General features: G+C 51.4%; 1 protein-coding gene across 1 annotated transcript in view; it reads right to left on the reverse strand.

Annotated features, from left to right (window-relative positions):
- Window positions 1-1329: 1329 nt before the first annotated feature.
- Window positions 1330-24532, reverse strand: part of pkd1a (polycystic kidney disease 1a) — a gene marked incomplete at its 5' end in the record, with an annotated part of 62349 nt that continues 39146 nt past the window's right edge. The window contains 32 exons of the mRNA XM_083693657.1: window positions 1330-2923; window positions 3062-3523; window positions 3687-4013; window positions 5403-5537; window positions 5922-6209; window positions 6632-6803; window positions 7300-7407; window positions 7562-7688; window positions 8459-8589; window positions 9421-9560; window positions 9822-10016; window positions 10513-10715; window positions 10993-11108; window positions 11210-11315; window positions 11614-11802; window positions 11845-11858; window positions 12435-12484; window positions 13810-13926; window positions 14146-14272; window positions 14568-14775; window positions 15650-15793; window positions 16428-16598; window positions 18246-18441; window positions 18679-18943; window positions 19688-19865; window positions 20241-20562; window positions 21987-22075; window positions 22436-22780; window positions 22986-23130; window positions 23376-23528; window positions 23808-23967; window positions 24220-24436. Of these exons, the coding sequence (XP_083549783.1) occupies window positions 2240-2923; window positions 3062-3523; window positions 3687-4013; window positions 5403-5537; window positions 5922-6209; window positions 6632-6803; window positions 7300-7407; window positions 7562-7688; window positions 8459-8589; window positions 9421-9560; window positions 9822-10016; window positions 10513-10715; window positions 10993-11108; window positions 11210-11315; window positions 11614-11802; window positions 11845-11858; window positions 12435-12484; window positions 13810-13926; window positions 14146-14272; window positions 14568-14775; window positions 15650-15793; window positions 16428-16598; window positions 18246-18441; window positions 18679-18943; window positions 19688-19865; window positions 20241-20562; window positions 21987-22075; window positions 22436-22780; window positions 22986-23130; window positions 23376-23528; window positions 23808-23967; window positions 24220-24436 (6284 nt within the window). The 3' untranslated portion in view covers window positions 1330-2239. The remainder of the gene's footprint in view (window positions 2924-3061; window positions 3524-3686; window positions 4014-5402; window positions 5538-5921; window positions 6210-6631; window positions 6804-7299; window positions 7408-7561; window positions 7689-8458; window positions 8590-9420; window positions 9561-9821; window positions 10017-10512; window positions 10716-10992; window positions 11109-11209; window positions 11316-11613; window positions 11803-11844; window positions 11859-12434; window positions 12485-13809; window positions 13927-14145; window positions 14273-14567; window positions 14776-15649; window positions 15794-16427; window positions 16599-18245; window positions 18442-18678; window positions 18944-19687; window positions 19866-20240; window positions 20563-21986; window positions 22076-22435; window positions 22781-22985; window positions 23131-23375; window positions 23529-23807; window positions 23968-24219; window positions 24437-24532) is intronic.

A 24532-nucleotide genomic window follows, 5' to 3' on the forward strand; every position in this document is an offset into this window, starting at 1 on the left:
CCTTAAAGCCAATGCAGTACAGCAACAATACTGATAATGATACAAAATATATACATCAAGGAGCACCAATATATACACACATATACACACACACATACTGACTGGTGAAAAAAAGAGTTTCATCTTTTGTGATTTTTCGTGTGGAGAACATCGCAAACGAACATCGCAAACGACAGCAATGACTTTAATATTAACTTTGTGGGCTTTGAATATCTTTGCTGTGTTGAAGACAAAATGGGAGTGTGGGTTTGGGGGGGGGGGGGGGGAATGACATACTTTGGTTTGGAACATCAGCTGTACACTCGGATGGTTCTAACTCTAGGACGGTACTAAAGCACTCCTACAACACTTCTCACTTGACCTTCATTTGACTTCCAAAAAAACCGGCAGAACAGAAAATGGACGAATAAGGAAATGACTTCCTGGTTTTGGGGGGAAGGGGCGGGGTCCCTGAGATCTACCCACAGGAAACAGGAAGTTTGTGGGGAGGAAATGGTTTCCAGGAAGTAGAGTGACAACATCAACACAAACAACAACAACGATGAACAACTAATAAACAAAACAAAAACAAAAATACAAACGGTATTTGATATCCTGACACACTTCATTGATAATACTCATAAGGGATAATTCTATGTAGCTGTTTTGGATATGAAAAGAAAAACTTGACATGTAACATACAAGTTAAATATGGCATTTCATAACAGCTTCACAAGGAAATAAAGTGCTAAGTACAAAAGGAATTAACTTTTTTTTTTTTTTAAACTTAAGAATAAGAAGAACGCTGGATGCGTAAATTAAGCGCAAGCTTTGGCAACGCTAAAAAGTTAAGATATGTGTGTGAAACCTTTTCTACTGGGTTACGTACCGAGCTTATTTCTTTTTTGAACACGCGAACACACTCGATCCCACATACACACACATGTACATTACCACAAAAGTGCTTTTAAATTAGAACCGCTTCGAAAGCAACGAAAAAATTAAACAGACAATATTACAAAATACTCAAGATTACGTAAATGTACGCTCGCTTCTTCCTGATGGTCAAAGGATTGGGAGTTGTAGTTTATTAGTTGAAAATATACCTTGATTAGCCTACTGCTGTGAACTGTAGCTTACAGACCCAAAACCAAACCAATGCACCAACATGTCTCTCAAAGTTCATGTCTCCCTCTGACTCTTTTCTTTCTTTTTTAATCCATTCCTACACCTCTTTCTCAAACATTCCTTCAGTTCTCTTTTCTAACCATTTCTTCTCTCTTTCTAAAGCACTAACTCTCTCCCTCTCTCCTCCCTCCCTCCCTCCTCTCCCTCCTTCTCTCTCTCTGCGTTATGGTGCAGGTGGATGACTCTGACCTGATAAAGTAGGAGTCCTGAGGCGTGCCCGTCTGTTAGCACCCTGATAGCATCTTTGATTTGTGTGTGTGTGTGTGTGTGTGTGTGTACACCTGTGTGCATGAGTACCTATACTATTGTGTGTGTGTGTGTGTGTGTGTGTGTGTGTGTGTGTGTGTGTGTGTGTGTGTGTGTGAAATCTCCAAAGCTTCTGAACAGACCGTTTCTGACAGGTCACACAAGCACCCATTGGTGACCTTGACAACAATAGCTTCCTTATTCTCACAGAAACGTCACGACGACGGAAAAACACAACAACCGCCCCCCCGCAAGCCCCCCCCCCCCAAATGGTTACACCGAAACACGCGGCGAAGCACAGCGAGCCTCAGCCTCTAGGTGGCGATATCCACAGCCGCTTGGTTTCCTGTGTGAGCACGACACGTGCTTCTTGTCGACGCCCCACCACCCCCACCACCCCCACATGACCTCCAGGGTCAAGGGGAGGAGGGGGGTTTTCTATTTTGGGGTTGGGGGGTCGCGGGGGGGGTAAAGAACTGGCGACCTGCACCTCGGTTGCACATGCCAACTCTATAGCATGACACAAAACCTCGGGGGGACAAACGATCGCTGATTTAGGGGAATCTCTCTCTCTCTCCCTCTTTCTCTCTCTCTCTCTCTCCAGCCCATGCCACACAAGCATGGGAATGAGAGCTGCATTCCTTCCTCCCTTCCTCCCTCCCTCTCCTGGATTTAGAGAGTGTGGCATCGGTGACAGAACCAGCTGTCACTGACCTCCTCTCATCCTCAACCCAGCAGTGCATCCGTCCATCTTTCTCCACAGCCCCCCCTGTTTCGTTCTGTCCATCCTCCTTGTGATCCTGGGGGGGGGGGGGGGGGGGCGTCCTCAGGGTTTGGGGTGTCCCGAGACGTGCCGGTCCGGGTTGGGGTGCACCTTGTTCTTGAGGGGCGGGGGCTTGTGCTTGCGCTTGCGGGTGGGGATGGTGGTGGTGTGGGCGGGGTGGTTGAACAGGCTGGAGGGGGGGAGGGTCTCGGGCTCCGTGGGGGGGTCCCACTCCCGAGCTTGGGGGAGGAGGAGGGAGGCAGGGGTGCTCGGGGTGGGGGTCGGGGTGGCGGGTAAGGAGGGGGTGGAGACAGGGGCAGGGATAGTTTTAGGGGTAAGGGCCGTCGCAGGGGTAGTTTTGGGGGTAATAGTTGATGCAGGGGTAGATTTGGGGGTAACAGTTGATGCAGGGGTAGATTTGGGGGTAACAGATGATGCAGGGGTAGATTTGGGAGTAACATTTGATGCAAGCGTAGATTTGGGGGTAACAGTTGAAGCAGGGGTAGATTTGGGAGTAACAGTTGATGCAGGGGTAGATTTAGGGGCCAAGACGGGGACAGGGGTAGGAGGTGGGACAGGGGTAGTTTTAGAGGTAAGGGCCGTTGCAGAGGTGGATTTGGGGGTAACAGTTGATGCAGGGGTAGATTTCGGGGCTAAGGCAGGGGCAGGTGTGGTTGTAGGGGCAGGGGCAGAGACAGGGGTAGGGGTGTGTTTGGTGATAACACTGGAACTCCCCAAGTCTTTAGGCTGACCAGTCACCACCCCTCCCCCCCTGCTCGCCCCCCTGCTCTCCCTCCGTCCAGCAGAGTCTTTCTCATCCCCCTTTCCCTTCCCTTTCCCTCCTCGCCCATCCCTACTCTTCCCCCTCTTCCTCTCCCCTCCTCCTCCTCCTCCTCTCCCCTTCCCCCTCTCCCTCCCTTTCCTCTGGACACGCTCCAAGCGGCACTCGGTGCGGTACAGGTCCTCCGTCGCCAGGGTAACGCGGTCCAGCTGTTGCAGCAGGGCGTCCAGGGTGGGGAGGAGCCTCCGGAGCGTGGCCTCCGTCTCCGCCCTCTCCCTCCAGGTGGCTCCGCCCACCACCGCGCCGGGAACCAGACCCAGACCCAGACCCGGGCCAGGGCCGGGTCCTAGCCCCAAACTGAGGCCCATCCCTGGGGCTTCGGTCAGGCTGCAGGGGCTGGAGGAGCGGGGGCGCCAGGAGGCCTCGGAGCCTCCGTCCACGCTGTCGGGGGAGGGGGGGGACTCGGGCCCGTCGAGCTGGGGCAGGCACAGGGACTTACAGTCGCTGGTGGAGGAGGAGCGGGAGGGGGGCAGCTCCATGCCCTCGAAACGCACCTTGTGACGAAACTGAGGGAGGGGGGAGAGAGAGAGAGAGAGAGAAAGCGTGAGAGAGTCAATAAGAACACACTGTCCAGGTAATAGTAGCAACTACAGGAAGTACACAAGAAGTAGGAATCACTCTCAACAGGAGCCAGGAAGTAATATACAGGAAATAGGAAATGACCCTCACCTCCTTGGTGCGACTGAGTCCCATCCACATCTTCAGTCGCCGTAGGAACAGCTCCACCATCTCATAGTCCTGCAGGTCCACGGCTGGGCGGTACAGCTCCGCCCGCGCCCGACGATAGTTCCTAAGCAACGCCGAGGTCACCAGCCACAGCAACGCCAGCCGCAGCACGGCGAAGCTCGCGTGAAACAGCAGGCAGGAGGCGGAGCTAGAGGGACCCGTCGTGGTCGAAGCGGGTCGCCAAGACAACAAGCCACGCCCGCCGGCGCCCAGCAGGGACAGGAGGGAGGAGCTGACACTGCTGTAGCCGTCCAGCACCGAGTGGAAGAGCTGAGGGAGACGGAGACGGAGAGAAACTCATGAGTTCACAAAGGAAAGAACGACTATTTCTTCTCATTTTCCACTTCAGAGTGGAAACGTGTTTTGTTTTGTCAGTTATTTTTGTTTTGGCAACACAAGATGTCTTATCGTGCCAAAAAAGCTGAATTTCGTGAGTGAGTGAGTGAGAGAGAGAGAGAAAAGAATGCAGATGATATCTGTATACACCTACAGCACAGTAAAGTACTGTATAATGCATACAAACGGTTGTCATGGCGAGGCAGCCACTGCCTCAGTGAGCTGCTGCTTGGCAGGACACACGATATGGAATGCATACCAAAAGTCACTCTCGGGATTTCAAAAACAGAAAACGAGACACACACACAACATGAACACACACACACAACACGAACACACACACACAACATGAACATGAACACACACACAACATGAACACGAACACACAACATGAACACACACACACAACATGAACACACACACACAACATGAACACACACACACAACATGAACATGAACACACAACATGAACACACACACACAACATGAACACACACACACAACATGAACACACACACACAACATGAACACACACACACAACATGAACACACACACAACATGAACACACACACAACATGAACACACACACACAACATGAACACACACACAACATGAACACACACACACAACATGAACACACACACAACATGAACACGAACACACACACAACATGAACACGAACACACACACAACATGAACACACACACACAACATGAACACACACACACAACATGAACACACACACACAACATGAACACGAACACACACACAACATGAACACGAACACACACACAACATGAACACACACACAACATGAACACACACACGCACACAACATGAACACAGACACAATGCTATTTTTTGGGTGTGTTTGACAGCTTGTTTCAGATGTTTACTAGTCCTGCCCTGCTGTGTTGCATCAAAGCCAAGTGTTTCTTTGTTTGTTTGTTTGGAGAGGAAATAGACATCCAGTACATACATCAAACGTTCAAATATGATATGTTCACAGAAAACGCCCAAGGTTTCACATGAGTGTGTGTGTGTGTGTTATCAGATGTGTGTGTATTGTTTTCAGGTGTTTGTGTGTGTGTGTTATCAGGTGTGTGTGTGTGTGCCTGCATTGTTATCAGGTGTGTGTGTGTTGTTATCAGATGTGTGTATGCGTGTGTATTGTTTTCAGGTGTTTGTGTGTGTGTTCCTACCAGGTGTCCCGTGTTACAGGATGTGTGTGTGTGCGCGTGCATGCATTGTTATCAGGTGTGTCTGTGCGCATTGTTATCGTGTGTGTGTGTGTGTGTGTGTGTGCGTGTGCGTGTTCCTACCAGGTGTCCTGTGTGAGAGTAGGCCAGCAGCAGCAGCAGCAGAGCCAGGGCAGCTGCCAGGAGCTCCCAGTGAGATCTCCTCAGGGCCCTGCCAAACACAGCCCACTCCCTCAGGAACCTCAACTGGTGGGACGCCTGGAGGGGGGGAGGGGAGGAGGAGGGAGGGGGGAAGGGGGAGAGAGAGAGAGGGGGGGAGAGGAGAGGGAGGAGGGAGAGAAAGCTGAGTTTACTCATTTAGTGCCGAGGATGAATAAAGTCGGCCCAAATTGTCAACATTCTAGAGTGCCAAGGGTGACGTTATTCACCAGACATGCATCCATGATGATGCTTCATTTTGTAGCCAAAACAAAAGTCTAAGGCGTTCTAGGTGGTGAGTGTTCCCGAATTCTTTGGCAGTCGGTGAGCTAAACAAGCTGTTTAGTAACAATTTCATTTACTGAATGATTTAGTCACAGTTTGGTGAATCACCCGGCCCAGCCCACCGCCATCTCCCTCCTCCTCATCCCCCTCCCTCCTCACCTTGAGCACCAGTATGAACAGAAGCAGGGCAGAGATCAGGGTGTATGCTTGGCTCTGCCTGGCCAGAGGGTAGAAGTCCGTGAAGGAGCCTCGCTGGCTCAGGTACCGCGCCCACTGGCGCCCCCCGGAGGCGCAGCGGCTCAGGTGGAGGCCGCACACGCACGCCGCCAAGGCCAGGCTACAGGCGCCCAGCGCACGCCACGGGGAGAGGAGGTACACCCGGCCCTCCCTCAGGAGACCCAGAACCCCCCGCACACAGAAGTACAGCACCAAGGCCAGGAGGAAGACCTGGGAGAGAGAGAGAGAGAGAGAGAGAGAGACTCATTTAGATATCTGAAACCAAGAATTCCTTGGGAGAGTACGTCATGTTGCCGTGCTCATGGTGACACTGGAATTCAGAGAGAGTGTGTGTGTGTGGGGGGGTTCTGCTCTTTGGGTGTGCATACTCTCAATCCTCATTCATCAAAATAGTCTGGAATTAGAGTTTTTTTTATTCAAATAAATTTAAAAAAAATGTTCATCCTCAAAACACTTTACAAACAAAATGTGTCACAGAATATAGTTATCTTTCATACACACATTCCTTTGGTCTCATTAGAAACATCACTTTAGGCACACACACACACACTCCCCCCCTTTCATTCATGTTGTGTTGGATTGGCTGTATCTCTAGCGATGTTCTGAATCTGATTGGACAGGACGTTGGTTACCGTGAGCAGCAGCTGTAAGTCCAGGCCTGTGATTCGCCGCAGCCGAAAGGTCAGAAGGTCGAGGCTGGACTGAGCGCGCTCCGAGACGGGGAACTCAAACAGGAAGGAGAAGACAGCCAGCAAGTCTGTGTTGGTATTGTAGAGAGAGAACTCCACAAACACAGCCCGCGTCCTGGTCACACACACAAACAAATACACATAAACACACACACAGACAGATACACACGCACACACAGACAAACAGACACACAGACAGACAGTCAGAAAATCACTTAAATTCACATTCAATTTGAAGCATTAATTTTTTAAGCATTAATTAAGCATTTTTTTTTTCTTTTTACTTTTTATAACAGTTCACTTGCCTATGAAGCCCCTCAGAAGCCATTGTGGAGACTAATTAAAACAACACTGATTAAAACAACAAATCATTCCTTTGACGGAACGAAAAGGTTCCCTGAGGGAACAGATTAGCATTGTTTTGTTTCCCACCATGACTTCTAAGGGCCACCGTACTTACTCCTAATTACTTTCCTCCCCAGTCTCGCTTTCTCTCGCTCCCCCCTTTCTGTCCCACCCCCACTTCCTATTTCTCCCTCCCTCCCCTCCCTCCTCTCCTCCTTCCCCCCTCCCTCCCTCCATCTTCCTCCCCTCCCCCCCTCAGTACTCACATGTGGTCCATCCACTGGTGCTGCTGGAGGTGATGTGCCGCCTCTCCGCTCAGCGGCTGGACGAATCCCCCGCTCCCGTACACCGTCACCTGACCCCAATGCCACGCCCTGGGGGACGGGGAGGGAGATGGAGGGAGGGAGGGAGGGGGGAGGAGAAAGAAAGATAGTGAGCAAGAGATAGGAGGGGACAGTGATGGACCGGAGAGATGTACCCTCCCCCCCCTCTCTCTCCCCCTCCCTCAGTGGCCCTGCCCATTCTCACCCGTTGGCATCAGCGATGCTGGAGGTCCAGTTGTGGGTGAGTTCTGGTTGTGACCCGGCCCAGCCCACTCCCCAGGTCCCATTCCCTGGGCCAGCGCCGGACACACCGGACCCAGAGGAGGAGGATCCTGGAACGAAGGAGGACAGTTTCAATGGAAAGATCTGGAAAGCCTCTAAAGCTGCCTCTGCTCTGCCCTCACACCACCTGTCATGATTCAGTCATGTCATTATTAGTCATTCTACTGTGTGTAAAAAAGAAAAAAGGAAGCCAATTAATCAATGTGTGTGTGTGTGACTCAATGAAATGAATGCTCACGGCAGCCTGAGTAGACCTTTCAAACTCAGAACACCACTCAGCTATAATTAAGCAACTTTTCACTTGTGGCCCTGAAAGCATTAGTCATCAGCCAACTGTGTGTGTGTGTGTGTTTCCAATTCATCGCTGAGAAAGAGAGTGAGCCAGACAAGGAGAGAGAAAGATACGATCCTGGGATAATTCACAGGGAAAGAGAGAGCTCTGTCTGTGTAGTGTTCCTCTCAAACAGCCCCCAGGAGGCTGGATTGAAGGGTTCGTTATCGGGTTGAAGCTTCTTGTCAGAATGTAGTTTGTTGAACCCCATTACTTTTCCCATTGGAATGTTTTCAAATAGCTAATATCTATCTATCTATCTATCTATCTAGTATCTATCTATCTATCTATAGTATCTGTCTATAGTATCTATCTATCTATCTATCTATCTATAGTATCTGTCTGTCTGTCTATAGTATCTATATTTATATCTGTCTGTCTGTCTATAGTATCTATCTATCCATCCATCCATCCATCCATCTTCAGTGTCTGTCTGTCTGTCTGTCTGTCTGTCTGTCTGTCTGTCTCTTCATCCCCTCCCATTCTCACCATGTGTGTGTCGTATCTGTCTGAGTCTGGGCGTGCCCAGTAGTACACTTCCTGTTTCCTGCAGCAGGGCGGGGCCATCCAGGAGCCGTGGCAACAGAGACCTGGTCAGCCACGCCCATACGTCCTCACGCCTGCATGACAATGACATTCACATATGTTATGCTATGTTATCCTGGCGCTGTGTGTGTGTGTGTGTGTGTGTGTGTGTGTGTGTGTGTGTGTGTGTGTGTGTGTGTGTGTGTGTGTGTGTGTGTGTGTGACAGCTTGGAACACATGCATTCTAATCTCCACAGTGTTTGATCAAAGTTTGTCTGAGGGAACAGATGTTACACAACACACACACACAAACTTTCTGAAACTGCAGCAACAGCACACACATCAAACTCCTTTGAAACCTTTATAATCTAATATATATGAGCTTCCTAGGGAACACTATGGAGGCAGTCGTGTGTGTGTGTGTGTGTGTGTGTGTGTGTGTGTGTGTGTGTGTGTGTGTAAGAGAGAGAGAGACAAACAGATGATCAAACGTGTGCCAGGGAGCTGAGCCCAGTGAATCTGAGGACAGTACTGGTTTTCACAGAGCAAACTGACATACAGCACCTTAATAAGAAGTGTGAGTGTGTGTGTGTGTGTCTGTTACCTGCTGATGTTGATGTAGTGGGGTGTGTGTGTGTGTGTGAGTGTGTGTGGTTACCTGCTGATGTTGATGTAGTGGGGTGTGTGTGTGTGTGTGTGTGTGTGTGTGTGTGTGTGTGTGTGTGTGTGTGTGTGTGGTTACCTGCTGATGTTGATGTCGTGGGGTGTGTGTGTGTGTGTGTGTGTGTGGTTACCTGCTGATGTTGATGTAGTGGGGTGTGTGTGTGTGTGTGTGTGTGGTTACCTGCTGATGTTGATGTAGTGGGGTGTGTGTGTGTGTGTGTGTGTGTGTGTGTGTGTGTGTGTGTGTGTGTGTGTGTGGTTACCTGCTGATGTTGATGTAGTGGGGTGTGTGTAGCGTCTGCTGTAGCTGAGTGCGGAGTCTCAGGCTGTGTGTGTCCCTGGTTGTGTCTGCGTAGTTCAGCAGCAGCACCACCAGGAGGAACAGCATGTACACCAGGAAGTTCTGTTAGAGAGGGGACACACACATTAGTTACAGATACTCTGTGTGTGTGTGTGTGTGTGTGTGTGTGTTGTTCTCACCTTGAGCTAGGATAGCACATATTGAAAGTGTATGATAAATGTGTGTGTATCTTACCTCAAGCCTGCTGTGTGTGTGTGTGTGTGTGTGCGCACACATCTCTCTCTCTTACCTTGAGCGTGTGTGTGTGTGTGTGTGTGTGTGTGTGTGTGTGTATATATATCTGTGTATCTCTCTCTCTCTCACCTTGAGCATGCGGTGCAGCATGCGGACCTTGCGGGCCTGGTCCCTGGCCTGGGACAGAGCGAAGCCCTGGGGCGGCCTGACCCGGGGGACCCGCTGGACCACCCTCTCCACACGGGGGCACTCCACCAGCACGTCCTGCTCCTCTGGACGCAGACGCTGCACCCACACCGCGTAATACACCGCCTCACACACCACCTAGAGACACAGGGAGAGACACAGACACACACACACACACACAGACAGACAGACAGACAGACAGACAAATCAAATCAAATCTTCATTTAAAGCACATTTCATGCACGGCTGTAATACAATGCGCTTCACAGGAAAACCAATCAAACCAGAGAGCGAGAATGAGCGGATGATGAGACAACGAGACACAGGGAGGAAAATCAATGTGTCCCAGGCGGAGGAGTCAACAGAGAGAGAGAGCACAGATCAAGGGAGGGCTGCAGAGAGAGAGAGGTAGAGAGAGAGAGAGAGAGAGGTAGAGAGAGAGAGAGAGAGGTAGAGAGAGAGGTAGAGGTAGAGAGATGCATGGGAAAGAAGACAACTACTCCAACGTAATAACAACAGACAAACAGACAGAGACAGACACAGGGGCAAGAAAGTTGAAATTCTATATATTTGTGTGCATACGTGCGTATGTATCTGTCTGTGTGTGTGTGTGTGTGTGTGTGTTCTGCCTTGCCTTGATGGGCTCCAGCAGCAGACAGGAGGACAGGAAGCTGCAAATGCAGGAGATGAGCCACATCAGAGCCACGCCCTCACTGAAGCCTCTTCCTGCCCACATTGACAGCCCATTGGCTAGGACAAGCCCCGCCCAGCTGCCCCATAGGGCCACACGCCCACACCAGGGAGGGAACCGCCTTGGACGACACACGTCTGTTATTACTGAGAGAGAGAGAGGGAGGAGGAGAGAGAGGGGGGGAGGGAGAGGGGGGGAGAGGGAAGGAGGGAGAGAGAGGGGGGGAGGGAGAGAGAGAGGGGGAGAGCGAGGGAGAGAGAGAGGGGGGGGAGCGGGGGAGAGATGGAGAGGAGGTGGATTAAAAATGTTGAGTTTGAAAGGCTCAATTTAAATGCAAATCATTTGCATCTTCGTAATATCAATAACACTATGTAAGAAAGCTCTCACACACACACACACACACACACACACACACACACACACCTGTGCGGGAGGTGAAGGCTGTTTTGGGGGGGTCTCTCCTCACAGCCCCGGGCGGCAGAGGCTCGTTCAGCTTCTGCAGAAGGATTACCTCTGTCTTATCTCCGAAGATACTAGACCTGATACACACACACACACACACACACACACACACACGGTCACATTTGCTCAATGAGGTCAGAGGGTAAATGTGTGTGTGTGTGTGTGTGTGATCACTCACAGGTCGGCCATCTCGCTGTCTGTCTGGGAGAAGAACTGCTGGGGGTCACACAGACGAGACACCTGCAGCTGCCCGTCGGCTAGGATACGCTTGATCAGGTCCTCATCTGTGTGTGTGTGTGTGTGTGTGTGTGTGAGAGAGGGTAGATAACAAAGTGGTTAGGTTGGTGTACTGTATTCTATAATAATTCTAATAATTATAAATTGAATCGATGTACGTGGCAATTTCCTAATGATGATTGGTACACACACACACCACACCACACCACACCACACCACACCACATTACACACACACACACACACCACACCACACCCCTAACAATCTCTGATTGATATGGCAATAAAGTCTAGTCTAGCCACCCAGAGCGCTCCCCCCCCCCCCCCGCCTGACGGTGTGCTCTACCTGAAGAGGTGAAGTATTTGTTCCGGTGTGTGTCTTCCTCGTCAGGGTTGTTGAGGGCCATGTCCACCCCCAGGTGTCTGCTCCCCTGACCCCTCTTCAGCCTGGGGAGCCCCGCCCCCAGCCCCGCCCCTCCCACCACCCACATGTCACTCAACATCTCCGACCAATCACCATCCCCATCCCCATCCCCATCCTCCTCTTCCTCCTCCTCCTCCTCCTCCTCCTCCCCGCCCCAGCTCTGGGGACTACGGAGGGAGAGAGAGAGGATGGGGGGGGAGGGGAGAGGGGGGTGTGTGTGGGGAGAGGGGTGTGTGTGGGGACAGAGAGATGGGGGGGGGAGGGGGAAGAGAGAGAGAGAAAGAGGGGGGGAGTTGGGAGAAAGTGTGTGGGAGGTAATGGTTATAATGTACAGTGTAAGAAGTTTTAGCTTGTCACACACACACTTTATGGGATGTAAACACTCTTGACAACATCCTCCACTGGGGATTAATGACGCATTAATGACGCAAAAACATGGGTTATTCCAGGACAGAGAGTAACTGACACACACACACACACACACACACACACACACACACACACACACACTAATCATCTCCCCGCTCCCTTTTTCTGTCTCTCTCCCTCACACATTTACTCTCCACTTCTGTCCCTCTGCTTCCCTCTCTCTCTCCCTCTCCATCCTCTCCCTCCCTTCCCCTCCCTTCCCTGTCTCCTCCTCTTCTCCTCCTCCTCCCCCTCCTCCTCTCCCTCCCTTCCCTGTCTCCTCCTCTTCTACTCCTCTATTAGTCACCAATACAATAGTCACTGTAGAAGCTCACCTCTTGGTGGAGGGGGTTGGCAGATCCACGTTGGTCTCTTCTGAGTAGGACTGGAGAGAGAGAGAAGAAAGAGAGAGAGACAAGAAAGAGAGAGAGAATAGAGAGAGAGGAGGAGGAAGGGAGATAGAGAGAGAGAGAGAATAGAGAGAGAGGAGGAGGAAGGGAGAGAGAGAATAGAGAGAGAGGAGGAGGAAGGGAGATAGAGAAACTCATTAGTTTATGAGGGAAATAACTACTATAGATATTTCTTCCCCTTTTCCTTTTTAACTTTAGAGTTTCTTCGATTACATTACACCTGGGACACAGGAGAGAACATTTATTGGCAAAGTGTTTTTTTTATCAGCTCTGAAATGCTTCCAACCTTTATCCCGAGGTATTTATGCCAACCACGTCGTATTCCTATCTCGACAGTTTGCATAATTCAGTTGCATAATTCGACAGCCTGCAGGAATTACATAAAGATTGAGCATTTTCTTATTCTCACAAATGACTCTTAACACAGTCCCAGAGCTACAGGTTAACAGACTTCTACACAAAGTCTGTTTGATAAAGAGACTTTTATGTACACGCAAAGGCTCCAGAACAACCCCATTCCACTTCAAACGCCCAACAGAAAGCGGTCGCTGACTTCAAAGTACTGGGTAGAATAATGATAATTGCATATTAACTACACTCTTATTTTAGAATCATTGGGCAGCTTTAGAATGCAGGTGTAATGGTCTTTTAAGCATAATAGGCCACAAGGAATACTTAGTGTTCTAATAGTAATCAGCATGGAAGTACATCGTTTCAAACATAGCCCTGTCTTTCAAGTGCAATTTCAAGCATAGTCTTTTAAGTAAACTTGGCAGCCACCTATGCTCACTAAAGGCTGACTTACTCGGGAGTATGGAAGTATGGCAATTCAGGCACAGCTCTGGTCTTTCGAGCACACTAGAGGCCACTCACACTCGCTAGGCATACTAAGTAGTAGGGAAGTATGCTATTTGAAACCAAGCCAATAGGGTACCTAAAGGTTTCTTCGATTACATTACAACTGGGACCCAGGGGAGAACATTTCTTGATAAAACGGTTTACACGCCGCACGAATCTGACACAAAAAGTCGGCTATCAGCGCTGAAATCGTTCCAACCTTCATCCTGAGGTACTTATGCTAACCACGTTGTATTCCTATAGCTACAGTCTGCATAATTCAGTTTATCCCACAGCCTGTCGAGAAAGAGAGGTGGATCAATTTCTTTTACAGGCTTAGCAGACTTTCTGAACTACAGAACTGTGTCTGTGTCTGTGTGTGTGTCTGTGTGTGTGTCTGTGTGTGTGTGTATGTATGTGTATGTATGTGTGTATGCTATTTCAAACCCAGCCAATAGGGTACCTCTCCAGGGATGCCGTTGAAGATGAGGAAGGAGCTTCCTGCCATGGAGTTGTCCAGGAAGTCATCGATCTCCACAGACTCCTGGTCCACCTGGGGCGGCACCTGCTCTACAGACACGCACTGGTGTACACACACACACACACACACACACACACACACACACACACACAAAAATACACACACGCATGCAGACACAAACACATGCACATACATACAGTATATTAAAATTATGATGGGTTTAAAATACATATTCCTTATCATGAGTAGCAACGTTAGAGGTACATTAAAATGGTGTGTGTGCGTGTGCGTGTGCGTGTGCGTGTGTGTGTGTGTCACCTTGCTGCGGCTCATCCTGAACACGGTGAAGATGAGGAGGTAGAGGGGGTAGACCACCAGACAGCTGACCAGCCCCACCGCCAGAGTCTCTCCGTTCACTGACACCAGCTTGGACACCGCCACAGAGCTACAACAGGACAGCAACAGTCAGTACCACACACACACACACACACACACACACACACACACACTCCTCCCTCACACCCATACCTACACACACACACACACACACACACACACTCCTCCCTCACACCCATACCTACACACACACACACACACACACACACACTCCTCCCTCACACCCATACCTACACACACACACACACACACACACACACACACACACACACACACACACACACACACACTCGCACTCGCACCCTCACCAGTACCTACACACACACACACAACCTGTACCCTACCTGTACTTGCTGGACACGGTGCTGTACCACAGCGTGTTAGCCAGCAGGGAGAGCTGCAGCAACACAGCGCAGCACGTTGCCCTCTGCAGGCGGGTGAAGGGACTGCGGGCGGGGCGTTCCCATAGCGACAGCCACAGGTGGCTCTCCGACAGGGCCCTCTGCAGCTCCCACGCCAGGAGGCGGGGCAACCGACGAACCTCCGCCTCTTCTGGTGAAACACAGGAAACAGGACGTCGTGAGTGAGTTAGCGTTCACCAGCAAACTAATCCGAATGACGTCTGTGACACAACAACGATTAGCGCTAACGCTCGTGTGTATTCCACCAGAATAACGCTCAACACCGGTCTCGTTTCTTCGTCCGCGGTTGGCTATTTTCATTGAGAGACACGCATGGTGCTTTCTGGTTATAACGCAGGCTTATCTGCAGCCCACTGAAAGCTTTGTCTATGCTGAAGGAGAGCTGGTCTCCCAAGGCCAGAGGAGTGGACTGTAGCTGTAGGCCAGAGCAGTGGACTGTAGCTGTAGGCCAGAGCAGTGGACTGTAGCTGTAGGCCAGAGCAGTGGACTGTAGCTGTAGGCCAGAGCAGTGGACTGTAGCTGTAGGCCAGAGCAGTGGACTGTAGCTGTAGGCCAGAGGAGTGGACTGTAGCTGTAGGACAGAGCAGTGGACTGTAGCTGTAGGCCAGAGGAGTGGACTGTAGCTGTAGGACAGAGCAGTGGACTGTAGCTGTAGGCCAGAGCAGTGGACTGTAGCTGTAGGCCAGAGCAGTGGACTGTAGCTGTAGGCCAGAGGAGTGGACTGTAGCTGTAGGACAGAGCAGTGGACTGTAGCTGTAGGCCAGAGGAGTGGACTGTAGCTGTAGGCCAGAGGAGTGGACTGTAGCTGTAGGCCAGAGCAGTGGACTGTAGCTGTCGTTGTCACTGTATTTCATCAGGTTTTCTCTATTCTGTTTCATTGTATCGAGCCTTTATCTATCCAGGTTAGTCAGAAAAAAAACGAACGCAAGCACCACGCACGCACGCGTACGCAAAGACACACACACACACACACAGTACAGGCTGGTTCTAGATGGTTCTCCTACCCGAGGCCTCCACCTCGATCTCCACCCGTCCGTCTGTCCTCTCATTGTCCACCGACAGCCACTCCTCCACCAGGAAGTAGTAGCTGCTTCCTGTCTGCAGGTCCTTCACCAGGACGTACTGCAGCCTCCACGCTGGAGACAGTCCTGAGAGAGAGAGAGAGAGAGAGAATGAAGAGAGAGAAACAAAGGGAAAGAACTACAAGATATTTCTTCTCCTTTTCTTTTTTCACTTCAATTACATTACAACTGGGACACAGGAGAGAACATTTCTTGGCAAACCGGTTTACACGCCGCACGAATCTGACACCAAAGGTCAGCTATCAGCGCTGAAATCGTTCCAACCTTCATCCTGAGGTACTTATGCTAACCACGTTGTATTCCTATAGCTACAGTCTGCATAATTCAGTTTATCCCACAGCCTGTCGAGAAAGAGAGGTGGATCAATTTCTTTTACAGGCTTAGCAGACTTTCTGAACTACAGAACTGTGTGTGTGTGTGTGTGTGTGTGTGTGTGTGTGTGTGTCTGTGTCTGTGTCTGTGTGTGTGTCTCTGTGTGTGTCTCTGTGTCTCTGTCTCTCTGTGTGTGTCTCTGTGTGTGTCTCTGTGTATGTGTGTGTGTGCGTGTGTCTCTGTGAGTGTGTGTGTGTGTCTCTGTGTATGTGTGTGTGTGTCTCTGTGAGTGATCGTGTGTGTGTCTCTGTGTGTGTGTGTGTGTGTGTGTCTCTGTGGGTGTGTGTGTGTCTCTGTGTGTATCTGCTAATACATTGCGTTCTCGTACCCTTGTTGTCATGCCAGACGCGCATCTTCCACACGCTGCCCAGGCTGGTATCCGTGGCGATGTGGAATATGTCCAGGCTGTTGCGGGTGAAGGCTCCGGTGCTGTCCAGGTGCCGGTGCCCGCTGCGACTCTCCCGCCCAGACAGACTGATGCCCACGTGGGCCGTGGTGCCTAGGGAGGGGGGTCCAAGTCACACTACAGTGAGACTCTTATTTTGAAAATTGTCAAAAACATGCTCATGCACGCTCAAGTCTCATGCATTTTACTGCCATGTGGGATCAATAAAGTTAAGTTAAGTTAAGTGAGTGATACAGACGTGAAGTTGTTGCAAACAGTCTCCCCGCAATTCAAGTTGCTCCGACCGAGTCTCCAACTTGCGACCTCTGGTTTGCCAACACATACAGTGTAAAACGGCGTAAACCAGCGACGCTATCGAATAGCTAGCAGTTCGACACGGTGGTGGGGGGGGGGGGGTAGGTGGTGGGGGGGGTAGATGGTGGGGGGGGGGTATTTGAACTTGAGGAGTGAGTTTTACCATCTCAACCCGGTTCCATAAGTAAGCTGGCGAACTCTGAGGCAACACGAGGAAACAACATCTAATCCCCAACAGCTTCCGGCTGCGCCGCTCAAATCAAGCCGTTTTTTGTCGTTACAGGAAGCTAACTTGGAAGACGCCTGCCACCCACCAAGTCCGCTGGCCAACTACAGCACTTGGTGGATAAGAATATACCCTACCCTTGCTCTGAACCACGTCCATAGCCAAGTTTGGGCTCATAAGGACCCCGGGGGGGGGGGGGGGGGGTTGAGGAGGCTAAAATCCAGAGTCTTAAGCACTGAATAAGCCTGGATTTGAACACTGTTGAAGCCCGGGAGTCACTGTGCAAAAGCAGTTGTCCTTGGCACGCGCTGGCAGGCTGACAACTGACAGCCGTGTTACATGCCAAGTTTGCACAGTAGGGATCTCATTAATCACATGGTGCCTGGCAAAGCTAACTCAAACACCCCTCAAGTGTTCCCAATGTGTGGCTGTCCCAGTTCCACTGCTTCGGCTGCATACTTCTAATCTTTGTCTAATTCTACCTCTTCTCTCTCTCTCCCCCTCTCTCTCTCTTTCTCTCTCTTTCTCTCCTCTCCCTCCCACACACACTTCTCTCCTCGTCTCACCCATCTCTCTTCCTCTCTCTCTCTCCGTGTCTTTCTCCCCTTCCCTCTCCCTCTCTCCCCCCCTCTCCCTCTCTCTCTCTCTCCCCCCCTCTCCCTCTCTCTCTCTCTCTCTCTCCCGGCAAGGCGCTGCGCTGAATGATCTGATGATACCTTATTACGGAGACATGGCCAAATCTGTGCAGTTGTCAAACTGACAGATTTGGCTGTTTTAATATCCACATTAGCATACCACTAAGATGCACTGCCAGTACATTGTTCCCTTTAAATGCTATCATATGCTAGTGGCGGACATTGGAACATAACATCATTAAATCTGATGGGAGTCAAACAGCAGCAAAGCCGCCGCCCGACCGCTTGTTTTGGTAAACAGTTGAGGGGCGGGGCTGGAGAAATGTTAACCACTCTCACATTCGTAGACGGAGCTACGACCAGATCAAAAATGATCGCTGTGACCGTGTTTTGAAGCCACATACACACCCACACGTTACATTCTTCAAGAATCAACAGCTAAATATCATACATTTATCCCAAATCCAAAAATGGACGTGCGTCCATATCCCAGATTGGCCCAAATTTAACAAACAGCAAATCCATTCCCCTGACCTTGTGACCTCCGCCCCCTCCTCCGTGACCTTCCACCCTTTGACCTCTCACCTGCCCCGCGGCTCCAGCCGGTCTTGACCTGCACCTCGTACTTGAAGAGGCCGTCCTCGCCGCAGAGGGGCACCACCGCCGCCCTGCGCAGGTCCAGCTGGTCCAGCTTGTGCAGAATGGCGGCGGCGGCAGCGTAACACAGCAGGCCCACCACGCACGTCAACACCACCACCAGGCTGAGGCTGCCGGAGCGCTCCTGGGGACGGGGACGGGGAGGACAGGTTAGGACAGGTGTGTGTGTGTGTGTGGGGGGGGGGGTGGTTGTGTGTGTGTGTGTGTGTACAGGTATTATGTGCCATCCAGGTGTATCAACCTTGTGTATATGCTCTTAGTCTAATATGCAGGTGTGTGTGTGTGTGTGTACATGTGTGTACATGTATCCTGTGCCATCCAGGTGTATCAACCTGCGCTTGCGCCAAAAACCCCAACCCACCGGGACTATGAAGGTGACGGCGTTGGGCGGGACGAACAGGCTGGCGGCGAAGGCGGTGAGGTGGCGCGTGCGGCAGACGGCCCGGTTGGCGTTGGTCTCGGGCAGCGGCACCATGCCGTCCGTACGCCACAGCTTGGCGCTCTCGCTGAAGTACTGGCACAGCGACGCGAACACGCCCACCTCCAGACGCACCCCCGCCGGGGCGGAGGCGGGGCCACAGGCCGTGGTCACGTTCACATAGTAGTCCAGGGTGGTGTCGTAGGACCTGGGAGGGAGGGAGGGGGGTTATAACACTCATATGGCTGCCAAGTTCACATACATCACCTCATGCTTCAGAACATCACTTGGATGTTCTGGTGCCGCTGGGGCAGTTTAGGGTGGGGAGGGGGGAGGCAGGGCAGTTTAGGGTGTTCACTGAGGACCTCCTTGGTGAAAGATGTGATTGTTTCTCCTAATATATTTTTTTATATTTTATATGAGGTATTGATTTCTGTACTGAACTGTGTGGTATTGTTTTTTATGTGTTGTTTTGTTATTGTGTAAATACGGTGGACAGGGTGCAGCTGCAAAAGTGTGTTTCCCCTGTAGAAATAAAGGTTAAATAAAAAACAAACATTTGACATAAACCTCTATTGATTTACAATAAATTAAATCTGTGTGCAGGTAAAAGGGTGATATACACAGACAACATTCGGGGCACGTTCTAACCAATGCATCAACAACCTCATCAATAATAAATTCAATAATCAATAAATAATTTGATGACATAAACTGATCAATGAACAAATAAGCGATAAAGACACACCCCTCCTTGCGGAGAGAGGGTTTCACACACACACACACACACACACACACACACACACACACACACACACACACACCCTTTCATTCAAGTTGTGTTAAGATTGGCCGTATCTCCAGCGATGTTCTGAGTCTGATTGGATACCCACCCACCCTCGGATATCCTTCCTTCCGTTTGAATAATCCCCCTATCGCCATGGTGACTTACTCTGGGGACAGGAAGAAGGTGTAATTCCTGTGGTCCAGGTCCAGGTCCCGCCCCCGGGTCATGCCGAGCGTGATGCGTTTCCTGTCTGTGCAGTTGTACTGGTTGGGCCTGTCGGAGGAGTGCAGGTAGGCCGTGATGGAGGGGTCCTCCTCCCTCCCCTCGGACCCCGCGGACCCGTCTGAGGACGGACAAGGCAAGGTTGGGGGGCGATTCATTCAACACGCGGTCCTCTGTGGCTCAGTTGGTAGAGCAATGATGTTAACAACGCTTAGGTTGTGGGTTCGATTCCCACTGGGACCATATATACAGAAAAATGTATGCACTCTTTGCAATGTAAGTCGCTTTGGATAAAAGCGTCAGCTAAACAGCATGTGTTATTACATTATTAATTCATTTTCATTCACTCGAGTGCGATGTATGTATGCATTAGGCCAGTGGTTCCCAAACTTTTAACAGTCATGTACCCCCTGTCGGTTATTTTGTAGCCTAATTGATATTCTATGAACATTATCCCTTCCATATTAGACATTGTGTATTGGAGTTCGGTATTTACCGTCCAGAGTGGTGAAGTTGAGCTGCACAAACAGTCCCGCCTGCCGGTTGCTGTTACCGGCGCTGACCCGCACGATGACCGAGTCGCAGCTGCTCACGTTAACGGCGCCGGCTACCGGGACCCCCGCCGTGCCGGGACCCTCCGGGCCGCCGGACTCCATTCCGCCGCTCCCGTTCTTGACGGCGACGGTGATGGCCTGGCTGTCGTCGAGGTCGGAGATGGGAATCTGGGTGCCGTTCTCTCTCCGGAATTCCATGGAGGCCACCTCGGTGGAGACGGTGTAGTTGGCCACATAGTTGAAGGGGAACGGGTTGGGCTCCACCTGAGGGAGAGGGGGGGGAGGAGGAGGAGAAGAGAGAGAGAGAGAGAGAGAGAGAGAGAGAGAGAGGGAGAGAGAGAGGGAGGGATATGGAGAGAGCGATAGGCATAGATAAAGAGAGAGATGTGAGATAATAATAGAGATGGATGGAAAGAGACAAGAGGGAAAGAGGGAAAGATCAGAAACCTCCCAGAAACACACCCAGCAGCTCTCAATCATCAGAAGCGCGGCTTTCAGAGCTGCACCAAGATAACTGACATCCCCAGAGAGAGAATCTGAGAGAAGACGAGGATCGACAGAGAGATCGGCCAAGTGAGAACACATGCCTCGCTAGACAAACTCTGGCAGAAAGGCTCGAGTGGAAATGCATCCAAAAGTCCCAAAAAAGGGTTTTTAATAAGCGCTGACTTTGCCCGGAGGCTAACCAGTGTTGTTGCGAGTATTAGCAGTTAGCGTAGAACATCACAAAGTCGCTGTTAAACCGACTCCCGCCAGAGCAGCCGCTGTGTCACAATCGTGCGCAACGCACCCAACAACGCACTCCCACCGAAACCTCAACCGCACGCTGCAGGTCTGACCGTTAAAGGCGTTAAAGAGTTAACCGCTCGAGGCTACATTGCTGCTTCTCAGCTTTAAAATCACCATTAGTCACCACAATAATACTTAAACATCTGAACCAATGAACAAAAAATGTCAGTTTAAGGTTTTAAGTTTTTTTAAGAGAGATTTAAAAAGAGACAGAGTTTTGAAGACAGCTTGATGTCCCTCAGGCATTCCAAAGTCTAGGTGCCCTAATCTAAAAAGTCATCTTTAGTTTTCAGGCTAGACTTTTGAACAGTCAAGAGAGCCTTGTCTAAAGATCTAAGGCTGCACTTCTGGAGTTAGAAAGTCTGCAGTGAAATGATGTCCTGTCCTCCAAAGAGCATGATATTCATTTCTGGTCGATTAGGCAGGCAATCTTTCCAGCTTAGGCAGGAAACTCTGCAGCACTCAGGGCTGTCAATCATTCCAGTGGACTGACGGACACTTTGACAGTTGTGTGATGGAGAGCCTAAAGAAGGCTCCAATTAGTGCGTCCTACAGCTGAGCTGTCCATTATACACGCACACAGACACACACGCACACAGACACACGCACAGACACACACAGACACACACGCACACAGACACACACGCACACAGACACACGCACAGACACACACGCACACAGACACGCACGCACACAGACACACACGCACACAGACACACGCACACAGACACACACGCACACAGACACACGCACAGACACACACGCACACAGACACGCACGCACACACACAGACACACACGCACACAGACACACACGCACACAGACACACGCACAGACACACACGCACACAGACACGCACGCACACAGACACGCACGCACACACACACTCTCTTCCGTACCTGGAACAGAAGCTGCATGATGCTGGTCCCTCCTGCAGCTCTGCCCAGGCTGCTGTTGAAGGCTCTGGGGATGGAGAATCGATGGCAGCCTGGATAGAACAGAATAAAACACTCAAATCTGTTAGGACCCAAATCTGTCTTTTGCTCTGCTCCCAACCGGACGTTTACAATGCTACCAGGTAGGTTGTATACTACCAACCACCTGAGACAACAACACACACACACACACACACACACCCACACACACACACACACTCTGTTCTGGCACTCCTCACTGTTATGACTTTAGTGTGAGACAACACACACACACACACCCACACCCAAACACCCACACACACATACCCACCCACCCATCCACCTACCTACCTACCTACCAACCCACCCACCCACAACATACACACACACACACACACACACACACCCACACCCACACCCACACCCACACCCACCTGGGCTGTCGCTGTCCCGGTAGCAGAGCAGGCTCTGGGGGTCGGCCCGCTTCCCCGTGGCGGCGATCTCGGCGCCGCGCAGCACCAAGGGCTCCTCGTTGAGGACGCGGCCGTGCATCAGGATCATCATCAGCACAGACGACAGGTTGTAGGCCTTGGCCGCCACCCGCAGGGGGTGTGGCTCCAGGGGGAGGGGCAGGGAGGGGGAGGAGGAGTCGGAGGGGAGGCCGCGGTCCTCAGAGGAGAGGGAGGAGGAAGAGGAGGAGGAGGAGGAGGAGTCTAGGTAGGGGTGGAGCTGGTCCTGGGGCTGGGAGGCTGATTGGCTCACCTGGTGGATGAGGTCACCTGGGGAGAGAAGTCGGATGTGAGTTCAAGTGTGTGTGGGTGTGTGTGTGGGTGTGTACACATGTGAGTGACAATTTGTTTGAGTTCAAGTGTGTGCTCTCACCTATAACGAACAGGAAGTTCTGCTCTCGCTGTAGATGTTTTAGTGTGTGTGCGTGTGTGTGTGTGTGTGTGTGTGTGTGTGCGTGCGTGCGTGTGTACTTACCCATGATGTTGAGGATGTTGTCAGCGATCTCTGTGGGTGTGACGGTGCCTTGCTTGGTGTCAGTCTGCAGAATCTCCAGCATGGACTCCAGCTTGTTCAGAGTGCTGTTCTGACACTCCTCACAGATGAACTCGCGGCTCACCGCCTGGAAACACACACACACACACACACACACACGCACACACACACACACACACGTTACTGAGCAATGTGCAACAGTAGCTAGCAGAGATCTGTTTCAATGACAAGGCCTCCTTCCCTCTCTCTCTCTCCCTCCTCCTTCCCTCTCTCCCTCCCTCTCTCACCCTCCTCCTTCCCTCTCTCCCTCCCTCTCTCTCTCACCCTCCTCCTTCCCTCTCTCCCTCCCTCTCTCCCCCCCGCCCCCCTCACCGTGCACTGTGCGAGCGCGGCGGAGGTCTGCTGGATGTCGTTGACGGTGGTGAGGTCCAGGGCGGTGAGCGCCCGGGTGATGTTGCTACGCACGCTGACGCGGTAACCGCGCTCCGCACGGGACACCACCACCGACTCACGGGTCTGCTCATACTGGAAAGTGGGAGGAAGGGGAGAGGAAGGGGCAGAAAGGGGAGAGGAAGGGGCGGAGAGGATAATGAGAGGGAGAGAGGGAAAGGAAGAGAGGAGAGGCGTGAAGAAAGAGTCAGGAGGAGGATACAGAGCAGGGTGGATAAGAAGGAAGAGAAAGAGAGAAGGAAAAATTGGTTAGATGGATGGATAGATGGATAAATGGATAGAAGGATGAACGGATTGATAGATGGATGGATGAACAGATGGATGGATGGATGGATGGATGGATGGATGCCCTACCTCGTTGAGGACAGTGATGAGAGCCAGGGAGAGCTCCCGGACCCTCTGGGAGTCTCCCTGCTTGAGCAGTTCTCTCAGCCTGCTACCTGTCAGCACACTCAGCCAATGGGGGAGGCTGCTGTAGTCTGGGGGAGTGTCAGGTAGGACCACCTCCATGGACCTGGAAGGAGACACAGACACACACACACACACACACACACACACACACACACACACATATGAGTAATCACACACACACACACACACACACACATGAGTAATCACACACACACACACACACACACATATGAGTAATCACACACACACACACACACACACACACACACACACACACACACACATATGAGTAATCACACACACACACACACGTATGAACACACGCTTGTACAGTACATGTGCGTTTTGGCCTTACTTGTTAAGCGCAGTGATCGCTGCCCCCTGGTGGTCCTCCACGGTAATGGACACCGCCACCCTGTAGCGCGAGGACCTGAACCCCGGGGGCAGGAAGGCCGAGTGCTCGGGGCTGGTGCCCTTGTACACACAGAACTCCTCGCAGTACGCCTCCTTACACCGGGTAACCAACAGGCTGTAGAGGAGGGGGGTCTCTGAGACACCCAGGTCACTGTAGCCTGCGGGGGGGGGGGAGGGGGGGGAGCGGGGGGAGCGGGGAGAGGAGAGGAGGGGAGGGGAGGGGGGGGGGAGCAGACGGAAAGGGATCAGGGAGG

This window comes from Argentina silus (genome assembly GCF_951799395.1).
Source record: "Argentina silus genome assembly, chromosome: 22".
NCBI classification, from domain to species: Eukaryota; Metazoa; Chordata; class Actinopteri; order Argentiniformes; family Argentinidae; genus Argentina; species Argentina silus.